The following is a 27,104-nucleotide window of genomic DNA, read 5'->3' as shown; positions in this document are numbered from 1 at the left end:
TGTCTCTGGTCAGCCGTCTTGTCTCCCCCTCCAAAACTGGCACTTATCCTTCAGTTTAACTGTAAACAACATAAGACCAGGTATAATGACATGTTAAAATGCCTTTTAAGAGTTCAAAGTGCTGTAAGAAGGAGACAGGATTGAATAGCTTTCTGTGTTTTCCAATTTAGAGTCAAGTGATTGAAGTACAAATACCTAGTAGGTAAGAACCTTGTCTTCTGAAGCTTAAACAGAACTCTTGCAGCGATCCTCCATTCTCCATCACACTTGTATGTTTACTTTCGTCCTCCACCCCTTACGTGCTTTTATACCTATTAAAGTTATTATTCTTCTAAACATTGGATTCCTTTATAGTCTTAAATATTTCACATTTATGTTCACCAAGGTATATAAGCCTTATAATAAAACTAAGGAAATTTTTCAACGATACAGATCAGAGTCTATGTGAATGAACTGTTCATGTCTATATATTTCAGTTTCCTCATCTGTAAACTAAGATTAATAGGGTTGACATAGAATTATATTTTTCCTAAAGCATTTACAATACCAGGCACATTATAAGCTCTCAGTAAAAGTTGACTGACTTTCTAACATACCTAAAAAGCATTATGCATAATTGTTACTTTTATTTTTTTTTTTGGTACTAACAGGTGGAATTATTGCTTAGCTTGTCCACTATTCAAATTCAAAGTTGACATACACAGGACTTTGTATAAGGCCTTGAACCAGGCTTAAGAAGTCATTCCTCCTGTCTTTTGAAATGTTCTGTTGCAATTTTTTTAATGATAATAGGAAATATGACTAGAAATCTATCCCTTTCTTGTATTCTATCCAGCTAGAAATGTTCATAAAATAAGTACAACATAGAATTCATTTGTTATTAAATTTGTTGCACAGACTAGGAGATGGCACAACACATTACAACACTGTGAGGGAAGAAATTTATTTTGTTCTAGTGTTAAAAAAAAAAAACAAATTAACTGTCAATATCACCAAAAGATAAATACCATTTCTATAATTTAGAGTAAGAACAAAGCACACAGGCCATAAGAAATGATAAGCAAAATTCTGATGACATCAGCTGCCAAATGAAATATTTAATTGATACTTTCAGTAATGATCAGTAAAACGAAAAGATTTGGCTTCTGAGATATACATGTGATTCTGTAACTCTTTAGAACGCTTAGCTTCTAGTCGAAGCTGTCTAGTTCTCTCTTTGGCAGCTTGTTGCTCTGTGATTTTCTCTATCCGTTTCTTTCTTAGCCATCTGTAGAAAGAGGAATGATCAAATTTGGTGAGTAAACCTGATATACTCTTCATGCTATAAAGTTACTACTGTAGCAATCAAAGGAAATGGACATATACTATCTTTACCATGAAATGCTGTCACAACACAAACTTTTTCAGTAGTAACTGAAAAACTTCAAGCTTATACCCCAGGTTCCTATAAGAAATTATAGTTACATTTGGAATCAAATGTTTGAAATTAAGTTTATCTTGTGCTGAAACTGCCCACTTCATTGGCTTTTTAGTAATAAACACAATATTTTACATGTGCTATAGATCCTACACTTTTTTTTTAAGAAATATGATTTCCTAAGCAAATAACTACATGGTATATTCCAAATAACTTAATCTTTGCAACTAGCTGTATTCTAAAACATTACTTAGCCAGGTTAAGAATACTAGTATACAGAAATGCTATCTTACTCTCCTTGATAGAGAAATTATAGGGCTCTTGCTTTTCAGTGCATAAAATGGTTCTTTTATTTTTCTTCCTTTTTTTTTTTTTTTTTTTTTTGAGACAGAGTCTTGCTCTGTTGCCTGGGCTAGAGTGCTGTGGCTTCAGCCTAGCTCACAGCAACCTCAAACTCCCAGGCTCAAGCGATCCTCCTGGCTCAGCCTCCCGAATAGCTGGGACTACAAGCATGAGCCACCATGCCTGGCTGATTTTTTCTATTTTTAGTTGTGGGGCTAATTTCTTTCTATTTTTAGTAGAGACGGGGTCTCGCTTCTGCTGAGGTTGGTCTCGAACTCCTGAACTCAAGCAATCCTCCCGCCTTAGCCTCCCAGAGTGCTAGGATTACAGGTGTGAGCCACTATGCCCTACCAATAGTTCTTTGTTAAAATGGAAAAATAAGCCTAAACATGAAAACATCAAAAAAGGTAAAAGAAAAATCTGCATTCTAAAAAATTCAAGTCTATAAAACTTGCTTAATTAAAATAACATCAAAACAATTGTATACACACATATAGCTGGTATATGAGTGTGTATGTGGTATGTGTGTTTATACATATATATTAATATTTAGTTTTTAAAAGAAATCTAAACTAACTATTAGAATAAAAGGGACTTAAGAAACATCATAACCCAATGTTGTATGATTCTCAATTGGATACTAGTCGAAGCAAGTCAGCTGCAAGTCATTTACAGGTCAGTTAGGGAAAAAAGTGGATATAGGCTGCATATTAGATGAGATCATTAACAAAAATAAGAAGCTTGCAGAATAGTATATACAGTACGATCTCAATTTATATTTTAAAATTATAAATATATGTACAGAGAAATATCTAGAAAATATGCCCTCTGGTGCTAACAGTCCTCATCCATGACTTCTGGGTGATGAAAAGGTAACTTTAAACTCCATATCCACAATGCACATTTATTGTTTCTCTTATAATAAAAGGTTATGTAAAAAAGAGAGAAAAGAAGGAAAGAGCAAAAAAGACAAAGAAAGAAATGAACTTCAAACACTTGAAATCAATATTCACTCTCTCCCTCAACTTTCCCCCAAGGCTTGCTAGCAAAGTTATGAAGCTAGGTCTGTATTCTCAGAATTAGCAAGGTAATGCAGACTCTTCCCTAGATAACTGAAAAAAGATCAGGTTTGCCTTAAATTAATAAAATATGTACCCAAATCTCTTTTTCATTTGATCTACATGGATTTTCCTCCTCAGCTCACCTGCCTTTCTGTACAGAAAAACATTTATTGGTAAATGCAACTCTTTCATGCAGTTTTTTGGAGGGCTATGTAGGAGAAGCTATAACTAATCTTTGACCCATTTCTCTCAGAAATACACAATTAAACAAATAAATGAATATCACACTAGTGCCATAAAAATAATTTTAGTGTTAAAAGTAACCTGAAGAAAAAGTGGTATAGATATATAAATTATGGATTTAAAGAATTACACATTTTTAAAAAACATGAATTTAAAATTGAATAAGAATGAGAAAACATTTTGGGTTTTTTTTTATCAATCTTTATTGATCATATAACTTTCTAAAATGACCATGAGAAAGAGGGACAAATGTCCTTCTTTTAACTTACTGTTTAAAGGCCCTTTCACGGCCTTCTGTTCCTTTAAGGAAGAATAAGCATTCCTCTTGCTTTCTTAGTTCTTCTGTCTTTCTTTCTTTCATCTGTTCTTCATGCTTTTTTTTAAGCCATAATCGAAAAGCTTGTTGTGGATCTCTGTTTTCCTGCTGATTAGAAAACAAGCTTTGCTTACTTTAGATAAACCAAAACTACTTTTAGAGGACTTGCCTATGGGACTCTACAAGAATACATGATCCTCTCTTCAATTTTTCATAATAATGCCAGCCTCATTACCCACATCCCTAGTATCCAAACTCTCAAATCAGCAACACTGATTACCCTCTGTCGGGAAATTCAACATTGAACTCATCGCCGTCTATTTGCTTTCAGATGTCTTACTGAGGTAATCAATAAATGAAGAAAGTGTAAAAGCGTGATTTTCAAAATTTTCAGTGTTGAACCCTTTGTCAAGTCAAATCATTTTGCACAATGGTAAAAACATATAAAACAAAGGATTGACGAAGGATTGGGGATAGGCAGTATGAGTGGGCCTGTCTTTGTGGCAGTTCCTGAAGGAGCTCCATGGAATACAGTTTGCAAATAAATGATCCAACGTTTGTGTAATTCATCCTTTCTTTTAAATTCTAACCTTTTCCCCCCACGTTTTAAGAGTGTCAGAATCAACTGCTAAGTGCATCTTCAAAACTGTAATTACAATTATGGAGAATAGCCATGAGGATTTTCAGTCATAAGAATTTTCTGATAGAGATAACAACCATGAGAATTTTGACATAAGAAAAAGCTAGCAGGAGTAGCTTATTTCATGGTCCCTCAAACTTCATGATGGATATTCAAGGAATTTTCAAAAATTAAAGAGCTAGTATTTGGGGGAATAAAGGAGAGAAAGAGGACAAATGTGGGACTCTAAACTTGGGAAAAGTGTGATATTATGCAGATGCCTAGCTAGAACACAAAAGGAAAGGATGCACTCATTTAATATTTTCCCCAAATATAAGCTCTGTGATAAAGAAGATTGTTTCCTACATCTTGCATTTTCCCTTATCTGTGAAACACACTGCCAGGTATGCTCCAGTCTAATTTATAAGATTTATGTAATTCAAGATATTTGATGCACAACTGAACTTCACAGAGAGGACTCCTTGATCAAAACACCTGGAAGTCTGGGAATGGCTAGAGATGACAAAGTGTTTAATCTGGAATAATAGATCAAAGAAGTCCAGGTACAAAGTTATATTTAGATAAGAGGAATAAGTTCTAGTGTTCTATAGCACAGTAGGGTGACTATAGTTAACAATAAAGTATATTTCAAAATAAGTAGAAGAGAAGATATTGAATGTTCTCACCACAAAGAAATGACAAGTGTCTGCAGTGATAGATATGCCAGTTACCCTGATTTGATCATTACACAATGTATACATGTATCAAAACATCACACTGGGCTGGGCGCGGTGGCTCACGCCTGTAATCCTAGCACTCTGGGAGGCCGAGGCGGGTGGATCACTCAAGTTCAGGAGTTCGAGACCAGCCTGAGCCAGAGCGAGACCCCGTCTCTACTAAAAATAGAAACAAATTATCTGGCCAACTAAAATATATATAGAAAAAAATTAGCCGGGCATGGTGGCGCATGCCTGTAGTCCCAGCTACCCCGGAGGCTGAGGCAGTAGGATCGCTTAAGCCCAGGAGTTTGAGGTTGCTGTGAGCTAGGCTGATCCCACGGCACTCTAGCCTGGGCAACAGAGCAAGACTCTGTCTCAAAAAAAAAAAAAAAAACAAAAAAAATCACACTGTGCCCCATAAACATGTACAATTATTGTGTCTATTAAAAACAAAGTAAAACTTTTAAAAATTTAAAAAGTTTTAAAAATTTTTAGAAGAGTCAAGGATTCAAGGATGAACAGGATTAATGGGTATTCCTGTTCTTTCATTCATTCAACAGATAGAGTATTTACTATATGGCAGGCACATAAGGTCTGGGTTATATTAATGGATAAAAATAAGTTCCTCTCTCTCATACATTCTATGCCTGTACTGTACAATACAGTAGCCGCTAAACGTGTGTGGCTATTTAAATTAAATAAAATTAAAAATTCAGTATCTCAGTCACACTAGCTACATTTCAGTTGCTTAATAGCCTCACATGGCTAGTAGCTACTATATTGGAATGCACAGATATAGAACATTTCCATCATCACAGAAAAGTTCTATTGGGCATTGTTGTTCTACACATAGAGGAAAAAAATAGATGATTAATTGATTGACAGATATGTCAGATTCAAAAGAAAAGTATGAGAAGGAGAGAGTAATAGAAGGGGAGGTGAGGAAAAAGGATGATATTTAAATAGAAAGTGAGGGAGCAAGTTATGAAATATCTGGAGAAAAAGTATTTCAAGCAATGGTAACAGTAAAAGCAAATGAGCTGAGAAGTGATTGTGTTTGGTATGTTTGGTAAATAGCAAAGGAGTCAAAGTAAAGCTGTAGCAAAGTGGCTGAAGAGTAGAAGAGGAAGTCAGAGAAGTAACAGGGATCAGGTAATGTACAACCTAGTAGACCATAGTCGGAACTTTGGATTTTATTTTGAGATGAGAAGCCACTGGAGATTTCTAAGCATAAATGACACAATTTATTCTACATTTTAGAAATATCATTCTGGCTACTATGTGGAAATAGGCTGAGTGAGAAAGAAACAAGGTAGAAGGGCAACCAGTTATTAGGTTTTTGCAACAGTCTGGGTAACAGAAAATTGTGGTTTGGATTAGGGTAGTAGGAGTCTGGATATACTTTGAAGGTAGAAATCAACATAATTTACTCAGAGATTGAATGTAGGGTCTTATGTCATGCTTTAAAGGATTGTTTTAAAAATTATTCCAGGTTTTATGGCTTTATGAATCCCATAATATAAAATTAAACATTTCAGCATTGCAAAAGAATGAAATAAAAAACAAAAGAAAAAAATAATGTAGCTAATCTCTCAAAGAACTAACTAATTTATATAATGCGTAAGGAGTTCCTATATAACAAAAAGAAAAGGACCAATATTCCTAATAGAAAAGTTGGCAAATAATTTTTCTATGAAAAGAAAGTTCACACAGCATATAGATATCAATCTCCCTCATAACATTGCTACAATTAGACAGCATTTCTTACTTTTCATATTGGTAAAGATAAAAATATTTGAAAGCACAATTCTTAATGAGGGTATAGGGATGCAGGAACTTTCATACACTATTGATAATAGTATTAAGTGGCACATCTATGGAAAATAATTTGGCAATAATTGTCAAAATTTTAAAATTAAATATCCAGCAATTCTACCTTCTCAAATGTATCCTCCCTTTAAGATTTTATATTGGCAAATTAACATATATAAGGATAATTACTGTAGCATTTTTGTAATACCAAAAGATTAGAAGAACTTCAATGTTAATAAATAGGAAATAATTAAATAAATTATGACCTATCCATGTAACAGAAGACTATGTAATTATTAAAAGCTCCATATATATACCAGTATGGAATGATTTCTAAGATATATTCAGTGAAAAGTAAAAGTGCAGATCATTGTGTAGAGTATGATTCTATATCCATATGTTTTTTAATATACATATAATACTATACATGTAATGTACATATATAATATTCCTGAAAAGAAACACAAGAAACTGGTAACACTGGTTGATACTGGAAAAAGGGAATTTATTGGCTGGAAAATTGGGTGGGAAAAAGAATTCTCTGTAACTTTTCATTTTTGAACTATATATTATGTATTCAAAAACATACTAAACATTTAAAAAATGTTGCTTGCAAGGGACATACTGTTTTTAAACGTTTTAGTTTAAAATGATGGGAATGATAATATCAGATTAACAAAAATGGGGGGGAAGACACATACATCCCGATCATCACAATGATAGACTTTACGTAAGATATCAAAGCATAAGGTAATAGAAAATAACTTTCTATAATGTGGGGAACCAAAATAGAAATTAGGAGGAAATATAAAAAATCAAAACATTATAAAGATAAAATATGAATTATAAAAATAATTATTAGCAGATTAAACTCTGATTAAAAAAAGAATAAATGACTGTGAACTGGGGACTTTTGCATCCAGCCATAATGGAGTAATTGGTATCAGACTTACCCTTCTACGCTAATCAGCTATAAAACTAGATGAAATATATGCAGCAGCTGTGATAGTTTAGAGAAAGAAAACTATGCACTGTAAGTCCCATGTTAACCCTGGTGCTCTACTTGGTGGCAACTATGCTGACCACAGTATAGGAAGGGGAAGCCACAGCATTGAGCAGGTAATAGTCTCCTTGGGCTCATGAAACACAGCGATAGGAGTTTGGGGCTGCTGAGACAGCTGGATTTCTAGGGCAGGGTACTAGAAAGGAAGAAGACATGCAGAGGGACACTCCATAAATCTGTCAGGGGGGTTCCCTTGGGCCTTGACAAGGTCTGGGCTGTGCATGTGTAGAGTGAGGCTCTGCAAAGTCTAGCAGAGAGCAGCTTCTGTGAATGATGAAGAAACCAGAGGTTGCACAATTCTGGGAGACACTGAAGTTCCAGCCTAACCATAGTTGGAATACCTCACTAATTAAGTACCCTGGTCACCCACTTACAACCCTAAATAAGTCATGTTTTGAAGTAAAGATCATGTCCTAGAGTAAGAGCCATACTTTAGGACTAAGGAAAAGCCTGAAATAGACCCATCCTAACAAAACATAAAACCAAGTCTGACAGGATAAAGAGGATTCAATACTAATTTAACTGCCACCAGAACAAAATTCAGTACCCTCCAAAGGAAAGCAATGTAATCTAGACTCGCTACAACAAAAGATCCACAGAGTTTATTACACAATAAAAATCACTGGATAGATAAAGAAACAGGAAAATGTGACCCATAATCCAGAGAAAGAGGCTATCAATGGAAATATCCTGAGGTTACACAAATATTGGAATTTAGATTTAAGGACTTTAAAACAAGATTTAATATTTTCAAGAAATTAAAGGAAAGAATGAATATAATAAATAAACAGAGAATCTCAGTAAAGAAATGGAAACTTAAAAAACCAAATAAACAAACAAAAAAATTTAAATTCCCTGCATGAGCTAAATAGCGGACTGAACACTGCAGGAAAAAGTGTCAATACCTAAAAACAGATCAATAGAAATTATGTAAACTGAACAAAGAAAAACATTTTTTAAATAAACAGAACTTTAGTAACATGAGATAACAGCCGAGTATTCTAACATATGTGAAATCTGATGTCCATAAGGAGAGGAGAAACAAGAGGAGGCAGAAAAAAATATTTGAAGAAATGGTGGCCAGAAATTTCCCAAATCTGGTGCAAAACATCAATAGAAAAATCCAAGACACTTAGCAAAACCCAAGTTAAGTAAATTCAAAGAAAAATCACACACATAATAAACTTCTAAAAACCAAAGCCAGAAAAACTTTAAAGCAGCCACAGAAAAAAGACACATTACATACACAGGACCAATGATAATAATGATGTCTGACTTCTGATTAAAAACAATAGCGGTCTGTACTGTTCTGAGGAGTATTAAAAATAAAAAAGCTGGGCTCGGTGGCTCATGCCTGTAATCCTAGCACTCTGGGAGGCTGAGGCGGGCGGATTGTTTGAGCTCAGGAGTTCGAGACCAACCTGAGCAAGAGCGAGACCCTGTCTCTACTAAAAATAGAAAGAAATTATATGGACAGCTAAAAATATATATAGAAAAATTAGCCGGGCATGGTGGCGCATGCCTGTAGTCCCAGCTACTCAGGAGGCTGAGGCAGAAGGATCACTTGAGCCCAGGAGTTTGAGGTTGCTGTGAGCTTGACGCCACGGCACTCTAGCCCAGGCAACTGAGCGAGACTCTGTCTCGAAAAAAAAAAAAAAAAAAAAAACAAAGAAACAATGGAGGTCAGAAAACAATTGAACACCATCCTTAAAATGCTGGGGAAAAAACTGTCAGCCCAAAATTCCATATCCAGTTTTTAAAAATCCTTCAAAAATGATACATTTCTGACATTCAGTATACATATTATAATCCCTAGAGCAATGATTTAAAAAATAATGCAAAGAGGCATTAGCTAAAAAATTGATTAGAAAATAAAAAGACCTGATTCTTCTCCAAGGCACAGCTTCTCTCAAACAGAAGCTACATTTTCTGCCACACTTCCCCAGTTCTTCGGAGCTCAGGCAAAGAAATTTATATTCTCTTTACTTCCCCATACCTCTTCCAAATTGTACTCCTCTACTTTCCTAACTAAACCCATGCTCCTTTGATATTTATACCACTTGGCTCTATTAAATCTAGTAATCTAACGACTTCTGATTGTTCCTAGCTCAGTGTTCCTCTCCGTCCTAGTCCCAAGTAATATCTATAACTACATGGATGAGCCACTCAACATCCAGCCTCACAGAACTTTGATGTTTTCATCTTCTATGACTTTCTCCAGTGCATTTGCCACACAATTCTATGGCCACATCCTCATCCCCACAAACTGCTCCATTTCTGAAATCACTAATCTCCTAATTCATATCTCCAGTCTTAACGTCTCTCCTGAACACTAGGACAAATTCTCCAGTTAATCTTCAACATCTTCACTTTGATGTTTTGTGGGTACCTCAAACCCAACAATTTAAAAACTGAAATAATAATTTCCCCCAGATAGGTATCTTCTCTGCTGCTCCAGAGAATGGCACCATCACACATCAAGTTGCTCAGAAGAAAAATTGGTATATTCTTTTTACATCTCATTCTCCCTCACATACATAATCTAATCAATTACCAATTTCCTTCAAGTAATAATTCAAAATATATCTCAGATCTTTTTCTCTATTGCTTTAACTGTAGCCCAAGTCACCATCATTCCTCACCAAGTTAACTACATATTCTTTCTAATTTCTCTCTCCATATTTGACCTAAACCCTCCCTCCCAATTCATTAACAGCATGCCGGAGTAATCTTGTGAAAATGCATATCTGATGTGTTGCTCCTCTGTTTAAATAATTTTAATTGCTTCCCATGACAGAATAAAATATAAAATCCTTATTACAGCCTTCAAGGTGCCAGATGATCTGATTCTTACTTTCCAGATTCTCTCACACTCACTAGGTTATCTCCTATCTCAGGACATTCTCACATGTTATCTTAGCCTGAAAAGATTGATCCCATTCTTAGAATAATTTCTATTCCTATTTTCACTGACTCAGAAAAATCCTTCCTGAACTAGCAATATACATTTGTTTCCCTCATTATGATCTCTCATAGCTTTTTTTCATAGCATTCATCACTACTTATAATTTATAACATTTTATAAATTAAAAAAATTTTTAAATGCCTACTACATCAGCTCTATAAGACAGAGACTATACCTATTTTGCTTAAGACTATATTCCCAGGCATAGGACAGCACATAGCATCAACACATATTTATTGAATAAATAAAAATTTTTTAATTGGTATTTCTTTGATTCTAAAAATTTGTATCTTTTTGCATACACTATGGCCATTTGTATTTGTTCATAAGAGAATTTACTACACATTCTTTGCTCGTATTTTTCAATTGGGAAATTGAAAGTTTTGATTTAATTATATAAATAATAATCATAATAATTATGATAATTTTAAAAATCCTAATAAGCTTTTCATGGAAATTAAGTATAAAGATAAATTTGGAGGAATTCATATCTTTATAAAAGATAATTTATCTATACAGGAATATTATATTTATTTATACTTACTAATGTTTAGCACACTCATCCAGGAATATATTATAGTTGTTTAAATTCACCAAAGTCATCTTTTTGGTACCTTACAAAATTGTACTGTATTGTATATATAATAATTGTATGTAATTGTATTGTATATAGGTCTCAAACATTCCTCTTTAGCTCAAAGTATTTTACATATTCCTATATTCCTTCCCCTCTTATATTTTTCTATGAGGTTATTTCTGTATTATAGAAATGCTATAAATTTTTGTATATTTATCATGTAAAAAGCCAATTTGCTAATATTAATACTTGTACTTCCTTTCCTTTTCTCTTCTTAATTAATTGTACAGAAATCCCAGAAAACAGTTATTTAATATAGAAGTGAGCCTAACATGTTTCTGACTTTAGTGGTATGCCTATATTATTTCCCCAATATAGTTTTTATACTATAATTCATATTTTATTAGAAATTTTAAAAAACAAATTATATAAAGTATTAATAAATACCTTTGCTCCATCATTCTAAATAATCATATTCTTTTTTATCTACCTATTGATGTGATGAATTATATTAATAGATTTGCTATTATTGATCTATAATTTCCTTCCTAAAATAAACCCTACTTGATTATAGTATATTATTTTACTATATAGTCACAGTCAAATTTCTCAATATTTTCTCTTTTGTTTTATGGTATTTGTGTCTTGCCTGTGAAGGTACTATCCAACCCAAGATTTTTAAGAGCTAAAAATTTCTACAAATGGCATAATAAACAATGTAACAAAAAAAACTATTGTTAGACTAGGAAAACATATTTATAACAGAAATAATAAAGGACCAAAATCTCTAGTACAATAATAAATAAAATTAAAAGAAAAGGAAAAGACTGTAAACAGGAAATTCACACATACTATATAATAGGAAAAACCGGCTGTTTTTCCTTCTATATTCACACCCAACACAGAATACTTTACCTCTGGTTACCAAGATGTGTGTGGGGTTTTTCCCATACTGACCAGTTTTACAACACCAGCTGAGTATCCTACAATTTAACCCAATTCTGACACTATCTACCTGGAGTATCAGACCCCATGATTTAAGGGCTCAGTTCGACAAGACTGACCCCACTTTCAGATGACAATCGAAAACCCCAGATTGTGACCTGTGCTTCTGATTAACCAGCTATATACTGAGGGGAGAGCATGACCCTCTCCTCAGGTTCAATTAATTTGCTAAACCTACTCACAGGACTCAGGGATACAGTTACATTTACTGCTTTATTAATAAAGGATACAAATGAAGAAATACACAGGGCAAAGTGTATGAGAAGGGGTGTGAAGCTTCCATGCCCTCTCAGGGGCACACCACCCACCCAGCAGCTCCATGTGTTCGACAACCCGGAAGTTCTCCAAACCCTGTAGCTCAGGGATTTTTATGAAGGCTTCACCATGTAGTCATTGAGATTAAATCAATCGACATCCCCTCTTCCCTTCCTAGAAGGGAGGAGTTGGAGCTGAAAGTTCCAAGCTTCTGGTCATGGCTTTGTCTTTCTAGTGACCAGCCCCTATCTAGGAGCCCACCAATAGTTCCATAACCTAAGAAGTTCCAAGGCATTAGGAGGTCTGTGTCAGGAACTGGGGTCAAAGGTCAAATACAATAACAAAAGATACACCTAGCACCCCCATCACTCAGGAAATTACAAGAGTTTTAGGAGCTGTGTGCCAAAAACCAGAGGCAGACACACACACACACACACACACACACACACGTATTTGTTTATATACATATAAAATAATTATTTCACATACACACACATGCTTATACACAAGCATGTACATTATTAATTTGAAGAAAAATAAGATAAAAAGCCACATAAAGTATTAGCCAGGGTGTGGTAAACATTCATTCTCACACACTGTTGTAGGGACTATAAATTGATACTACCTTTTGGGAAGTTAATTTTGCATCTTTAACCAAAAATTTTACTCTGAACATTCAAAAGTCATAATAACTCCACTCTTAAGAAGCTCTCCTACAGATTATCGATGTTCCCCAAGAATGTACATCTTCACTGCAATACTGTTGTCAGGGTTGAGTTTTTAGAGGTGTTGCCCTGGTTCTTTGGCTCCTGGCTTGGAAGAATCACAAGCCAGGCTGGTGTGACAGAGTGATGACAGACACTTAACACTTCCACACAAGCAGCTTTTATTGCAGGCTATTTTTGCACAGCAGTAGGATGCAAAAGAATGTTTTCTGAGGGAAAACAGGTCTATCTCCATGAGTGGAGAAGACACTGGGGTCTTACCACACTTCTACTTTTATGTCTACACCTTATGATATGTTAAATTGTGGGTAGAATGTTCATTATTTTCCTGGGAAAAAGGTGGAGAGTTCTTAGAGCTAAGGGCCCTCCTCAATTTTATACTTACAGAGGTTAACTTCCAGAGGTTGCCATGGCATTTGTAAACTATCATGGCACTAGTGGGTGTGATTTTTACTATGCGAATATATGTTAATGGGGAAAAGGTCACCTTTGGACATGAGCTCCTAGTTCTGCATGTGCCCCTGGCCAGGAAAAGTCTTTAACTGCAAGTTCTTGCCATTGCAGGTTAGGTTCTAAATGCTCATTGGCCTACTCATTTTTGTCCCCCTCCTCTTTTCCTATGGTTAACACTGCTCACCTACACCTGTCCCTAACACTGTTAATAGTACAACATTCGAACTAAGCTAAATAGCTATGAGAGGAAAATGGTTTAATAAATTAACAGTAGAATATCACACAGCTATTTGAAAAGAGAGATTTAAATGTAATGGCCTAGAAACATGTCTACAACACAGTGAAAAAAATTGCATAATAAAACTTTTGGCATGTAAATATATGAGATGTAAGGATTTGCACCACACTGTTAAAAGTGGTTATTGCTGGGAGATGAGCCTAGACGAGCTGAAGGTTTAATTTTCAATTTTTATGGCTATGGATGATTTTTTATATTCTCTTAGATTTTCTGTTTCAAATTTTAAAAAAGTAATAATTTGGTGTTTCTAATTTGCTAGCTTTTACATAAGATTTCTGTATGTCTAGTCTTAAGTGAGACCAGTCTGTAGGGGTGTTTTTGTGTGTATCTTTGTTCCATTTGAATATCAAAGTTATACTATCTTAAAAAAATGAATTGGTAGTTTTCTATTTTCTGTGCTATGAAAGTTTCAACAAAACAGGAATCATCTGATTTTCACAAGACCTCTTAGAACCTCATTGTAAAGTCATCTGCATATTGCATCTTTTGCAGGGGTAGTTCTTGGATCACTTTTCTACTTCTTTATAGGCTCTTATTCTGATATTCAGACATCCTTCTGTAAATAAGTTCAGCTTTCATATCTGAATGAACTTATTTTTCATAGAGAAGTTTTACTTACTCTACTGTTCATGTCTTCAATTTGCTTTGCTCGCTGAATTCTCCTCATTTCAAGGACCTGCTCTCGTTTCTTTTGCAACCATGCTTTAAATACCATGTCATTCTCTTTTTTCTTCTCTTTCTCTTCTTCTATTTTCCGTTGCTCTTCCTAATGGAAAGAATATGAAAAGGCATTAATGAAAGATTAATAAAATTGTATGAGTTACCAGAGTAATGTATTTTGAGATCTGAAATTAGGGTTCCCTGATCCTAAAACTTTCCATCTGAAAATTGGGCCTCCTTATAAAAATAGGGCCTCTAATATGCTTAGGAGGGGAAAAAATAAAGTTTCCTTTTTTTTAGGTAAACTGTAGAGATAAAGTCTCCAACTACATAAATATACAATACATACATGCTATTCAGGAATATCTCGAATCTCTCCTCTATTTCCTAGTTTATTTTTGGTATTAAACTCGTCAATTTGTAGCTATCCAAAAGAAAAAAAAACAGACTCTAGAAGCACTATAAATGTCTTAAATCTTTTTATATTATTGTTAAATTTGTTAATTGTGATAAATGGCATTGCGATTATGAAAGAAAATGCCATAATCATTTAGAGATGTATACTAAAGTATGTTAAGTGAGACACAATATGCTGTCTAGCTCTTGCTTTAAAAATACTTCACCAAAAAAAAAGGAAGGAGATGAAACAAATATGCCAAAATCTCAATGACTTTTGAATCTGGGTGATGGGGATACAGGAGTTAATTGTGCCTATTTAAGTGTTTGAACATTTTAAAAATATTTCTTAAGTAGTTTATATTCAGAAATTAACATTTTTGCTATCAGAAAATATTTAGACACTTTGTCACTATTAAGAACAAAATAAATTTTTAAAATATGAATTATTAGCTAATGTTATAAAAAGAAGTTACTTAAACTTGAAGGTAGGTACTTAAATCAGTTATATAGAGGCATAAAATAGTTACTGGGAGCAAAACAACTTTGCATAGTGGAAACAGCACCAAGCTAGAACAGTCCTTCTGCTATCATACTGTGTCAATTTGGGCAAAGCACCTAATTCCTGTCTTAATATTCTTTTTTTTTTTTTTTTTTTTTTGAGACAGAGTCTCATTTTGTTGTCCGGGCTAGAGTGAGTGCCGTGGCGTCAGCCTAGCTCACAGCAACCTTAAACTCCTGGGCTCAAGCGATCCTACTGCCTCAGCCTCTCAAGTAACTGGGACTACAGGCATGCGCCACCATGCCCGGCTAATCTTTTCTACATATATTTTTAGTTGTCCAGACAATCTTTATTTCTATTTTTAGTAGAGACGGGGTCTTGCTCAGGCTGGTCTCGAACTCCTGACCTTCAGCGATCCACCTGCCTCGGCCTCTCAGAGGGCTAGGATCACAGGCGTGAGCCACTGCGCCCGGCCCTGTCTCAGTATTCTTATCTATAAAATGGAGCTACATTAACAACCTCTTAAGTCTCTTTCAATACTAAAATTTTATCATTTATGTGACCTGAATTACACAAGTCCATGCTTAAATCTTCTTTAAAAAATGGAATTCAACATGTTTTCCTTGCATTTTGATAATACAGCAAGACTTTCTAATTCCTTTTGATTGAACAAAAGGAAGGTAGAAAAGGAAAAAATTCTCCCAAACAGCATAAAATACCATTGAAAATATCTGTATACTATTTTCTGAGCCCTAAAGTAGACTATGCTATGTAAAATATGAATTTATTAAAGATTAAATTTTACATTTATTTATACATTTCCTTTTCACAAAAAGGACTCTGGATGCCTTGCATGAATATAGGGTGATAAAAGATGATTATCTTTCCAAAGGGAACATTTAGCTATATTACACAGAAGGTATCAGCCAAAGCATAGCTGATGCAGTTGCCAAAGAAAATACTGAAACGGTGCACTTAAGGATCGGAAGACAGAGGATAGCAGCCCAACCCAGCAAATATTGGGCATAAAAAAGAAAAGCCTTCCCCTGAAGCCAACTAAAAAATGTTAAAAGACTTAGCAGTCAAAGACCATGCCTTGAGCATGGTAATTGAATTATAAGAATACTATTACAACAAAAGTGTATCCCAGAACAAATAGCATGTGACACCCAAAAAAAGAGAATCAGAACGAAAACAGAACTATCCATCATTCACTTCAGTTAAAGAATACTATCAGTTAATCGGTAAAAAGGTACTGACATTTATATAAAATCCCCTGAATAACTTCTGTAAAAAAATATATTCACACCCACACATATGTGTTTGTGTATAGCAAACACATAGTTCAGACACTCTCAACAAATTCTTTTGTATTGTTATAAAGTTCTGTAAAGTATTGTTATAAAGTTCTTTAAGTATTGTTTTATACCTAAACCAAGTAAACTGGGCTTGACTGATAAGAGTTCAGATTCAGTGACCAAATAAGAAAAACTCTATAAACATGCATCCTTTAAGATTCCTGCTTGAGGGTGCTATAGGTTACACATTCTTACACCTTCACATTTCACCTTTTGTTGCTAATGTGAATTCCTTACTTAAGTGTCACAAATTCCCCCTGATAATTTTCCACATAAAATGGAAAACACACCATTTTTCAAAAGATCCCAAAGAATGGGGGTTTTGATTCTAACTTTGCTACTAACAAGTTGAGTGACTTTGGTAAAATTATTTAAACTTTCTGGACTATAATTTTCTTATCTATGAAATGGCCTTTAAGGTCACTTCTAATTGTAAAATTCTATTAAACTATGATTCTGCTGAGTTTTTGTATTTACAGTTAGACATTTTGTATGGCTCAGCTTAATACCATTAGGGATCCACAGAAAGGGAGCACTGACATAAGTAATTCAGAGAAAACTTGCCAGTTTAAGTTTCTGGAATTTTCAATTATAAAATCTAGAGTTTCATTTAAGAGCAAACGTGGTAGCTCATGCCTATAATCTCAGCCTATAATCTCTGGGAGGCTGAGGTGGGAGGATCACTTGAGGCCAGGAGTTCAAGACCAGCCTGGGCAATATAGCAAGACCCCAGTCTCTACAAAAAATTTAAAAAATTAGCTGGGCATGGTGGCACATGCCTGTAGTATCAGCTACTCGGGAGGCTGAGGCAGGAGAATTCACTTAAACCTGGGAGTTAGAGGTTACAGTGAGCTATGATCAGGCCACTGTACTCCAGCATGGATGACAAAGCAAGACTTTGTCTTTAAAAAAAAAAAAAATTAATTTGGGATTCCATATGGCATTTTGGAGATATTTTATTATGACTATTAGGCTCTATTTTTAATTTAATACTGAAATCCCTGAAATTAAGGAATTATAGGCATAGAAGCTATATGAAACATACATACACAAGAGAATCCAAGTGTTCCTGTTGCCTCCTAAACCCCTACAACTTTGTGCACTCGTTTTTCCATCTGACATTTGATTTTCACCTATCTCATATCAAGATTACTTTCAGCAGTCACTTAACTCCTCTGAGTCTCACCTTTAAAATGAGGGGATCAGATGAAGTCATCACTGAGATCTCTAGCTCTAACCCAGATGATTCTACTATGCTTTGTGATCCTTACAAGAAAGGACCAACGTAATCAGTGTTCGTTCCTTAAATATACATTCTTAACACTTAATCTAACAATACAAAAATAAAGCAAACAAAAAAACTCCAATACTCTGAACAATGGTTATAATTCCTACTACACTTATAAAACACAAAAACATACTCTTTCAATATAATGCCCACTTATGTTCTCACCTCTCTTTTTAGCTTTTCTCTTTTTTGTTCTAGTTTTTTTTGCAGTTCTTTCTGTCTGGGGGACAGACAGTATGTTGAGGTCACTGGAGATATAATTGCACACTGTGTCCTGTAATTAGATTTCCCATTCCCTTTATTCCCTTTACTTCGATCTGAGTTGGCAGCAGAGCTTGGGTGAGTTTTAGGGTTGAGTAGTGGCTGAGGGATATAAGCCGGTGGCTCTCCTGTTGATGAGTGAGCGATAGCATGAATCTTCGCTGCAGAATCTTCTTTCTTGACACCATTGACAGATGAGTTGGAAAATCTGGGTGACAACTGTTCATTTTCTTTGCTATTAGCATTATTAATGGGGGGTAAAAATCCTTGACTTTCAATGTCTTGTAAATTCAGAAGTTCAAACTTTCCATCTCTCTCTACCAGTATCTTCCTATCCTTATTTTCTTCACAGCTTCCATCAGTAAGTGACAGGAGCACATTTTCTTGTGCAAATTCATTGGAAATACATAACTGTGATAGTTTTTCAGATATATTACTTTCATTTTCAAAATAATTTTTATAAGTGTCTTCTAGTGGAGGAACTTCCAGATCAACTAATTTGTCCTTGAACTTAAGTTTTCGCTCCCTTTTATCATTCACAGGTTCTTGATTTTGTAGAAGCTTATTAGCTTGTATAATTTTCTCCATAATATATCTTCTTACTTCCTCATCCTCTTCCTCCTCCAGGTCTTTCTGGCTTTCTAGTTTGGATTCCTGGAAAGAGTTTTCACTATCTGAATCTGAAATAGGATCCAAAGATTGAATACTTGGTACAGAAATGAAGTCATTTGTTCTTGGCGAAACCTCATCCTTCAAAGAGTTGTCAGGATCAGAAAGCTGTTTGGTGTGTTCTATTTCTGTTTCATTCTCTTTTAATTCTTGGTTAATATTCTCTTCCTTTTCACAAGCCATCTAAAAAAAAGATATGAGGTTCTATTTTTCAGTCAAAATTGAGACTCCTTTGTACATTCATATGTGGACAATACAAAATGGATTTTCCTATTCATGTAATTTATTTTATGAATGTGGAAAATCCAAGTGCTTCTTGCTCATACTCTGCTCATAATATTCTAATTCATACATACGAGCATCCAAGGGACATACATGCAACAACAGTTTAGGGATAATTCAACTCTTAAGTCTGAATTTGATGTTGCTAAGTGCTACATTGATTTTTAAAAATTTTTTTACGCTAATGAATCAAAAGGTAACTACAAATAACACAATCTTATTTATTATTCCTCCTCCTATAAAATTTTCCTCTTTTTACATTTTCAAAAGAATATTTTCTGAAATGTTTTCTCCTCGTAATACTTGCATTCTTCAATAAAGCATCTTTCTCTCCAGACCATTTGAAGGTCTGGAGTCCTAATCATTTGAAATTCTTTTGATCTTTTCAGACTTTTATTGCCACTATCTTCTGCAGGACCTACATCCAAATTACCGGTTAATTTTTACCTCTAGGTGAGGTTTTCCTCGCTCAACTATCCTCAGAGACTTCAATAATCCATTTTAGCCACATCAGATAACTTGATCTTACATTTTAAAAAAATGAATTCTACATGAATCATAAACCAATACTATTGCATCATAAAACTCAGCTCCACTTCTGCTACCAAACACTTTACCCCAACAATATGTACTTTTTCCCTTTTCTCAGACAATTCTTTCCCTCCTATACCAGTTCTGTGGGAGGTACTACATACTGCTCTCTTCAACCCCTTAAAATAGCTTTCCTTTTACTTGCTCACAGGTCATTATTTCTGGAGGCCTTCACTTCCTATCATGCACAACACTGCCATATGTCTAATAGCAAATAAACCTGACCCATTAAAATGATTGCCAAATAACTATGATTTGACTAAAATGTCTGCATCACAATTGTTCTTTTTAGCTTTATTTGATTCTCAGGTTCATTCTTACAGAATCTGTTTCTGAATTCTCCTTTGGCTTTCACTCCTTTTCTTTTATAAAACCCACTTTTTACAAAGAAATCTTCCTCTGAACCTCTTCCCTATTTCTTGCTCTGCTATCCCCTTTTCCCACCAGCCTCAAAAGAGATTATTGTAATCATCAACTGGAATGTGTAAGATTCGTGACACTATTTTTTTAAAATCCCTGCTGTATCCTTACCACCTAAAACAGCCTCTGATGCATGGTAGGTGATCATTAATATTTGTTGAATGAATTTAAAAATGAAACAATAAATCATCATTATTACCTCTATAATTCTATCACCCTGTGCTTTAGATCTCACACCCTTCTAGTCATGAGAAACTGGTTCAACTTTACTATTCTGGGTGTATCTGCCTCTAGTTATTCTGATTATTTTTCTGGTAAGATGTATAAAATTCCCATTTAAAAGCCATCTTAGAAGAATCTTAACTTTGGACTCTGTTGCCTTTTTCAAATATTGTCTACCCCATTTGTCTTCTCTACTGTATAAGAAAGCAAGATGGAAGTAAGAGAAGTTTGTGAAATAAAACTTGCATTTCCTCATATTCTTTTCCCTAAACCTTAAATCTGGCTTCTGCTATAACTACTCTGATCATCAGCTCTCTAAAGTCAACTATTCATATCTCAGGCTTTGTCCTTTTCCTCATTACTTCCCTACCTACTGACACTAACTTATGTATATACACATATATATACACACACATGTACGTATACATACACACATATACATTATATACAAATATATATCCACATTATAAATATATAAAGAGAGAGAGAACCTACAGTTATCCAGGAACTGGTTCATTTCCTTGGATTTCCCTTCTACATCTCTGATAAATAGTATATGATCATGTTTAACAGATTCACTTTTTCCTAGAAGTATTCCTATGGCTCAGTCTTTGACCCTTTACTGTTTTCTCTATATTCATTCCCCAGACGAGCTAATTCAGTCTTAAAGTTTTAAATATTAGCTGAAAGTCATGTTTTCTGAGGATTTGCTTTATTTTCATCTATGTTAAAAGCATAACCCCATGATTTTACCCAAATTAATAGAAAGTAAGAATTAACTGTATTTAACTTTTGATGCAATAATTCATAATTTTTAATTTATTTATATTATTTAAATTATAATTTTATATTGATCATTTGGCTTTATTAAATGCTAATTTAATCCCTATTCTCTCACTAACCAGCCCTATGCCTTAGGATACAACATTTAAACACAGTAAGCCTCAATTTTCTCATCTCTAAGATGGGGATAATGGTAATCATCCAATGTACATCAAACGAATTTTGTGAGGTTTACATGTGATAATAATGTGAAAACCTTCAAGAATTACAAAGCATTTTATTAATGTAATCATGATGAATACTGCTGGCAATTTGTATATACCTCTATTACGCTGGCATCACTTCTTTCTTTTTCATTAATTAACCACTCCAGGTCTTTTTCAAAGTCATCTTCATATTCTCCACTTTCTTTTGAATCAGTATCTTTATTTTCATTCATTTTTGTTCATGAAAGAATAATGCTGTAAGATTATAAAAAAGATAAGGTATATGTTATATCCACTTTAGAGGTGCAATGGAATATGGAGATTAATGTTGAAGGTAAACTAATTAACACAAAGAAACATAAAATGGAATGTTCAAAATGAACATGTATCTGTATACACTGTAAAAGAGAGACTTGTAATGGTAAGACATTTCCTTAGGTAGACATTCCTAACAACCTTCCCACTTCCCCCCAATTCCCAAAACCTTAATTAATCTACAAGGAGACTAAAAAAGATAGATAAGAAGACTATGTGAAGCTTAGAAAAGGATTATCCACATCCCCTGCCAATCATTAAAACTCTTTGTTCAGGTCAAAACAGATAGCTCAGTTTTTAAGTCTCACTCACTCATATTTTTTCATGTTCAAATAAAAACAATTATATCAATTTCCAACCTCAGTTTCCTAATCCTTCTAGTAATTTATATGGCATAATTATAATTTGTGATCTGAGAGCTTTTTAATAAGTAACAACTGATTCTCAATTATGGTGAATATTGATTTACACAGAAAAACTTCCGTCAACCTAAATAAAATATAGTTTTTTCATTAAGAAAACTGTGATACCTAATACAATCTAGAAGACAGAGACAAGGTTGTCAGATGAAACCTCTGTTAAAATGGTGTATAAATTCAGTCATTTTTAAAAGAACTAAGCTAAAATTATCTTTGAATTGAGGTCAGTTCATAGGCCTGTTAATATTTTTGTGTGTATAACTTTTCAAACAAATGAAGCATATAAATCTTTACCTATAATGTGTCTGTACATGCGTTAGCATACTATATATATTTAAATATATATAAACCATAAACATATATGCATATATATAATACGATTTTGATAAAAATTTGTTGAACACCTACTGTATTCCTAAATATACTCCTACAATGATTTTTAAAATAGACCTATGCCTTTGAGATGCTCACAGTATGCTAGAGCAAAGCTAAAAAAAAATTTTAAAAAAAGGGGGTCAGCCACAGTGGCTCACATCCATAATCCTAGCACTTTGGGAGGCCAAGGTGGAAGGATCTCTTGAAGCCAGGAGGCTGACAACAAGCTGAGCATCGTAGTGAGATCCTGTCTCTACAAAAAATAGTTGGGTGTGGGGGCGTATGCCTGTAATCCCAGCTACTCAGGAGGCTGAGGCAGGAGGATCCCTTGAGCCCAGGAGTTTGAGGTTGCAGTGAGCTATAATGATGCCACTGCACCCTAGCCCAGGCAACAGAGTGAGACCTTATCTCAAATGAAGAAATAAATAAATAATTGGAATAAAGGTATATATAAAGAACAATGGAAAAAAAGAATATATAAAATTGGAAATATCAAGGAAAGCTTGGATGAGGTCTGAATACTAGTTTGAGAGCTCATCAGTTATTCCAGGCAAAGAGAACAGTATGAGAAAGAATAAACAAACATGGAAGCACGTAGAATTGACCACTGTGGCCAGAACATAAAGTGTGTTTCTGAAGAAGGGTCTGGAAGGAGTGAGGGGGTCAGTCTGATGTCTTATTATCTTTTCAAAAAGAAAAGGTGGGGAAATTATTAATGTAGATCTAATTAGCATGAAACAGACAAAGGTAGAAATATATAGCAATAATTTGCATACTTTCTACTATTGACTTTTGAAAGAACATAGAATTCCAGGTCCAGTTTCAAAAGAAGTATAGAAAAACCAGATCTTTAAGTCCCCAACACTTGAGACCCCCCCCCCCCGTCCCTGTATTTGCCTTCTCTTCCTCTTACATCAAGAATAAGTTGCCTAAAATAGTTTTTGGAAGTATTAAGTACAGACATCAAGAACACATGAGATGTATGTACATTTTTAAAGGTATAAAATGAGAAATATTATGCCTGAATTAATAAATAAGCCACAAACTTTGCTTTAACCATTAGCTTCAGTTTACTCTCCCCAAACCTTTGCCCAGACTACCTAACCTGGTGCCAATTTTACTAAAGTGAGCTTTATACTTTTTCCTCCCACAGTTCACCATCAAATTGGGATGTGGGATGCAGGAAAACATCTTTCCACTAGCTGCACAAATCCTAGATAAGCGAAGAGAACAGGCTTTTTATAGTATGTGTAAAAAGCATTTTAAGAGGTTTTAGTGAAGAATTCACTAAACTCTACAGAGTTAAAGAATGACATTAGTATTCAACCCCCCACTGCTAAATTTGACTGGCTTTAAAAAAATAAATTAATTAAAAAAAAATAAAAGAATGATGAGGATACCAAAAATGTAAATGAACACTAGGGCTGAGACTGTGAGTGAGATATAGGTAATACATGAAGTCCAGATTTTTGCACCACAGTTTAGAAAACAAAAGACAAACTGGAGTACATTCAGAGGCTAGTATACCAGAAGGAAGGAGGATAAAGGAGAAGGAAAGGGAAGAAGAAGAAAATGCCTTAAAACCAGATTCTGAGGAATACTTGAAAATACTGGAAACGTTAACCTAAAGAAGAAAAAGAAGACAAAACTCAGGAGAGTTATGATAACTGCTTTACAATATTTTGAAGGAGGAGTGAACTTATATAATGTCAAGGAGTAAAACTAATACAAAGGGCTGGAAACTCAGGGGCAAATTTTGGCACAATGCATAAGACAGAACTTACAGCAAACTTTTCCTGAAGTGAAATGAGCTGCCTATAGAAGTGCTACGTTACCTGTTAATGTAAATGTTTATACGGAGCCCAGAAGATGACTGTGGCAGGAATGTTTTATAGGACATTGAAGCTTTAGGAAAGCAAAAGAGCTAGATGACCCTTAAGATACCCTTTTTTTTTTTTTTTTTTTGACAGGGTCTTGCTCTGTTGCTGGGGCTAGAGTGCAGTGGAGTCATCATAGCTCACTGCAACCTCAAACTCCTGGGCTCAAGAGATCCTCCTGGCTTAGCCTCTCAAGTAGCTGGGACTACAGGCATGCACCACCATGCCTGGCAAGATTTCTTTTAACTCTAAGATTCTCTTATTCTATAAGATGCAAATTAGTAAGTAACTGCCAACTCATGAAGAGCGAGTGAGTTTAAAAGCAAATGAATAGCACCATGATAAAAGTTAATCTAACATAAATGATCACTGCCTGAGTGATTAAATTCAAAACTTTAAAAATTCTGAAGTGTGTTTAATTTAAATATCAGCTTTCCTCTGGACAGTTCTTGATATTGTGTCTATTTCCCTCTCAAGACAAAGTTAGTTTTAGGTACACTAAATGTTAATTATTCAGCTTAATTATTCAAACTGGAAAATTATTATTTCTAAAATATTATTTGAAATATAATTTCTTCTAGATATTTCTTTTAAACTAAAAATACAAAATAGACTTTCTTAAAAGGACTCAAAAGTAAGCCTTCAATAATTCCTAAATTAGAGGTTGAGGGCAATATTTTGAGGTGACTTAGAGAAAGTAAATCAATACTTCAGAATGAGTTTATTTACCATGCCTAGCTGCAAGACAGGCTAAGTCACTTGAGCAATTATGTCCACCTACCTACCAATCAAAAGTAAGGGCACCATCAATGATGTAGAATAAACTAAAATGCATTATAATAAAAAATGCTTACATATATAATACTATTTTTCATAGTCACGATGCCTTGGGATAATCAGCTTTCTTTTCAGACCAGGGATTTTGTAATTTATTATTTTAAGATGTTCAAGTTACATAACTGTTAGAAGCACATTTCTTTGGAACTCTTCAGTGCTTTCCCTTATTTTATAATAAACATAGTTCTGAACACATAAATAAATGGCTGACTGAAGACTTCAGTAGATGTGCTTTATTATTTACAATGAATCCTACCCAGGTGAAAACTCAAATTTAAAACTAAAACACAAAATCAGTATAATAAATTAAAAATATAATGATTACAAATTAAACACGTTAGGTGCTATTAAGTTATACTATTATGCCATATTTCAAATGAAAGGAAGTTGAAGTAACTCTGAGAAGTAAATGAAGTTCCATAAATCTGAAGTGTTAATTCTTTTTGTATAACTTCAAAAAAACTCATTACTGGTTCTCAAGTAAACAAAGAACATAAGTCATAAACTCCTGTTACCGAGTCCCTTAAGCCTTTTTCAAATGTGTCACAGGATATTCAACACCTTCAGTTCTTTTTAATCTTCATCCCCAGGGTGTTGTCCATATGGCACACAGTCAATATGCTGGAACAAAAACACATATTACACAAACCATATCACCTAATACTTATTTCCTACTTTATGACTGTGAATTTCACACATTTAAATTTCAACATTTATCATCAGTAAAATCTATGTAAGTGCCTTAGACCAGATCCACCCTCTTAATAGGGAACTATAGTAAGAAAAATTAATTCCTGCTTCCCTGAGTGTCTGATAAATCCTGTGTGGGTAGGTGACTGCAGACCTTTTAGCATGAGTCTAAGCCAAGTCTGCATGTATACATAATTTTAACAATTTTATTCCAGGATTCAGAATATTCAAAAAATAGTTTAATCTAATTCATTGATTCCAGTCTTCTCTTACAACCTTTTAAATATATGCTTTCTAAAATCTATGAACTGAAAGAATGTCGAGAGAATGCTTTTTAATATAAAATAAATACTTAGGCAATAACTAAGTCATAACATGGTGAGATCATCTGACCCGTTCTTCCTGTGATCAGGCCAAGACGGTGATCCCACGAGTAATTAAAAAAAAAAAAATCACAATCTGTCACAAGGTATGGCGGTAAACATTTCACAAACATTAGGAGATAATTTCAATTTGTATTCAGAATCCCAAGTTACCACCAACTAATTTGTATTCAGAATCCCAAGTTACCATACCCTCTTCATGGACTCCAACATTTCAGGAGTGACTTTTTCTCCCAGGGACGAAATTATTACTTTCCACTTTCCAGAACTTTGTGAGGGGAAAGAATATGACAAAAATTTAGAGAGTCTAAGCTACCCTCAGAAGGGTCTCCCTCATACAACAGTGCCAGGCTCCGTGGCCCCCAAATAAGGCACCAACCCGAGGGCTCTTCCCTCGTTTCTTTACCCACCTTCCTTCGCAGCTATACCAGACGTTTATACCTTTTACCCTTTCTCCCACCATAAATATTTCCGCATCGTCCTTCCCTTCCCTCCCCTCCCTCTCTATCCCCTCCTGCCTGTGTAAGACGCAGCGGATGGGGTCACAGAGATGGCCAGGAGTGGTCTCCTCTCCTCTTTCTGAGCTCTGACAATGAGGCAAGGGAGACCCCAGCACCTGCTCTCCCGGCAACCACGACCAAGCTGCCATGGCAACGGCGCGTCCGCCCGTCCTCCATCCGGGTCTCTGGGCCTCTCTCAC

At 34.6% G+C, this 27,104-nt stretch overlaps 1 protein-coding gene across 5 annotated transcripts; it reads right to left on the bottom strand.

The window, feature by feature from the left end:
• Positions 1-918: 918 nt before the first annotated feature.
• On the bottom strand, positions 919-27,104 carry CCDC181 (coiled-coil domain containing 181). Of its 5 annotated transcripts, none has more exons than XM_045547418.1 (7): positions 27,021-27,104; positions 25,847-25,952; positions 21,625-21,763; positions 18,240-19,187; positions 14,490-14,636; positions 3,333-3,487; positions 919-1,267 (listed from the first exon to the last, which is right to left on the bottom strand). In XM_045547418.1, exons 3-7 carry the CDS (start codon positions 21,739-21,741, stop codon positions 1,111-1,113), a joined length of 1,524 nt encoding a protein of 507 aa, XP_045403374.1. In that variant the 5' UTR covers positions 21,742-21,763; positions 25,847-25,952; positions 27,021-27,104; the 3' UTR covers positions 919-1,110. The 5 variants fall into 5 exon arrangements, with proteins under 5 accessions (XP_045403374.1, XP_045403378.1, XP_045403376.1 ...); XM_045547422.1 differs by having other exon boundaries at positions 3,333-3,484; XM_045547420.1 differs by lacking the exon at positions 27,021-27,104 and adding an exon at positions 26,597-26,905.

The sequence above is a fragment of the Lemur catta genome, chromosome 3, assembly GCF_020740605.2.
Source record: "Lemur catta isolate mLemCat1 chromosome 3, mLemCat1.pri, whole genome shotgun sequence".
Classification (NCBI taxonomy): domain Eukaryota; kingdom Metazoa; phylum Chordata; class Mammalia; order Primates; family Lemuridae; genus Lemur; species Lemur catta.
Note: the sequence above shows the minus strand (reverse complement) of the source record. Positions and strands in the feature narration are given on the sequence as shown.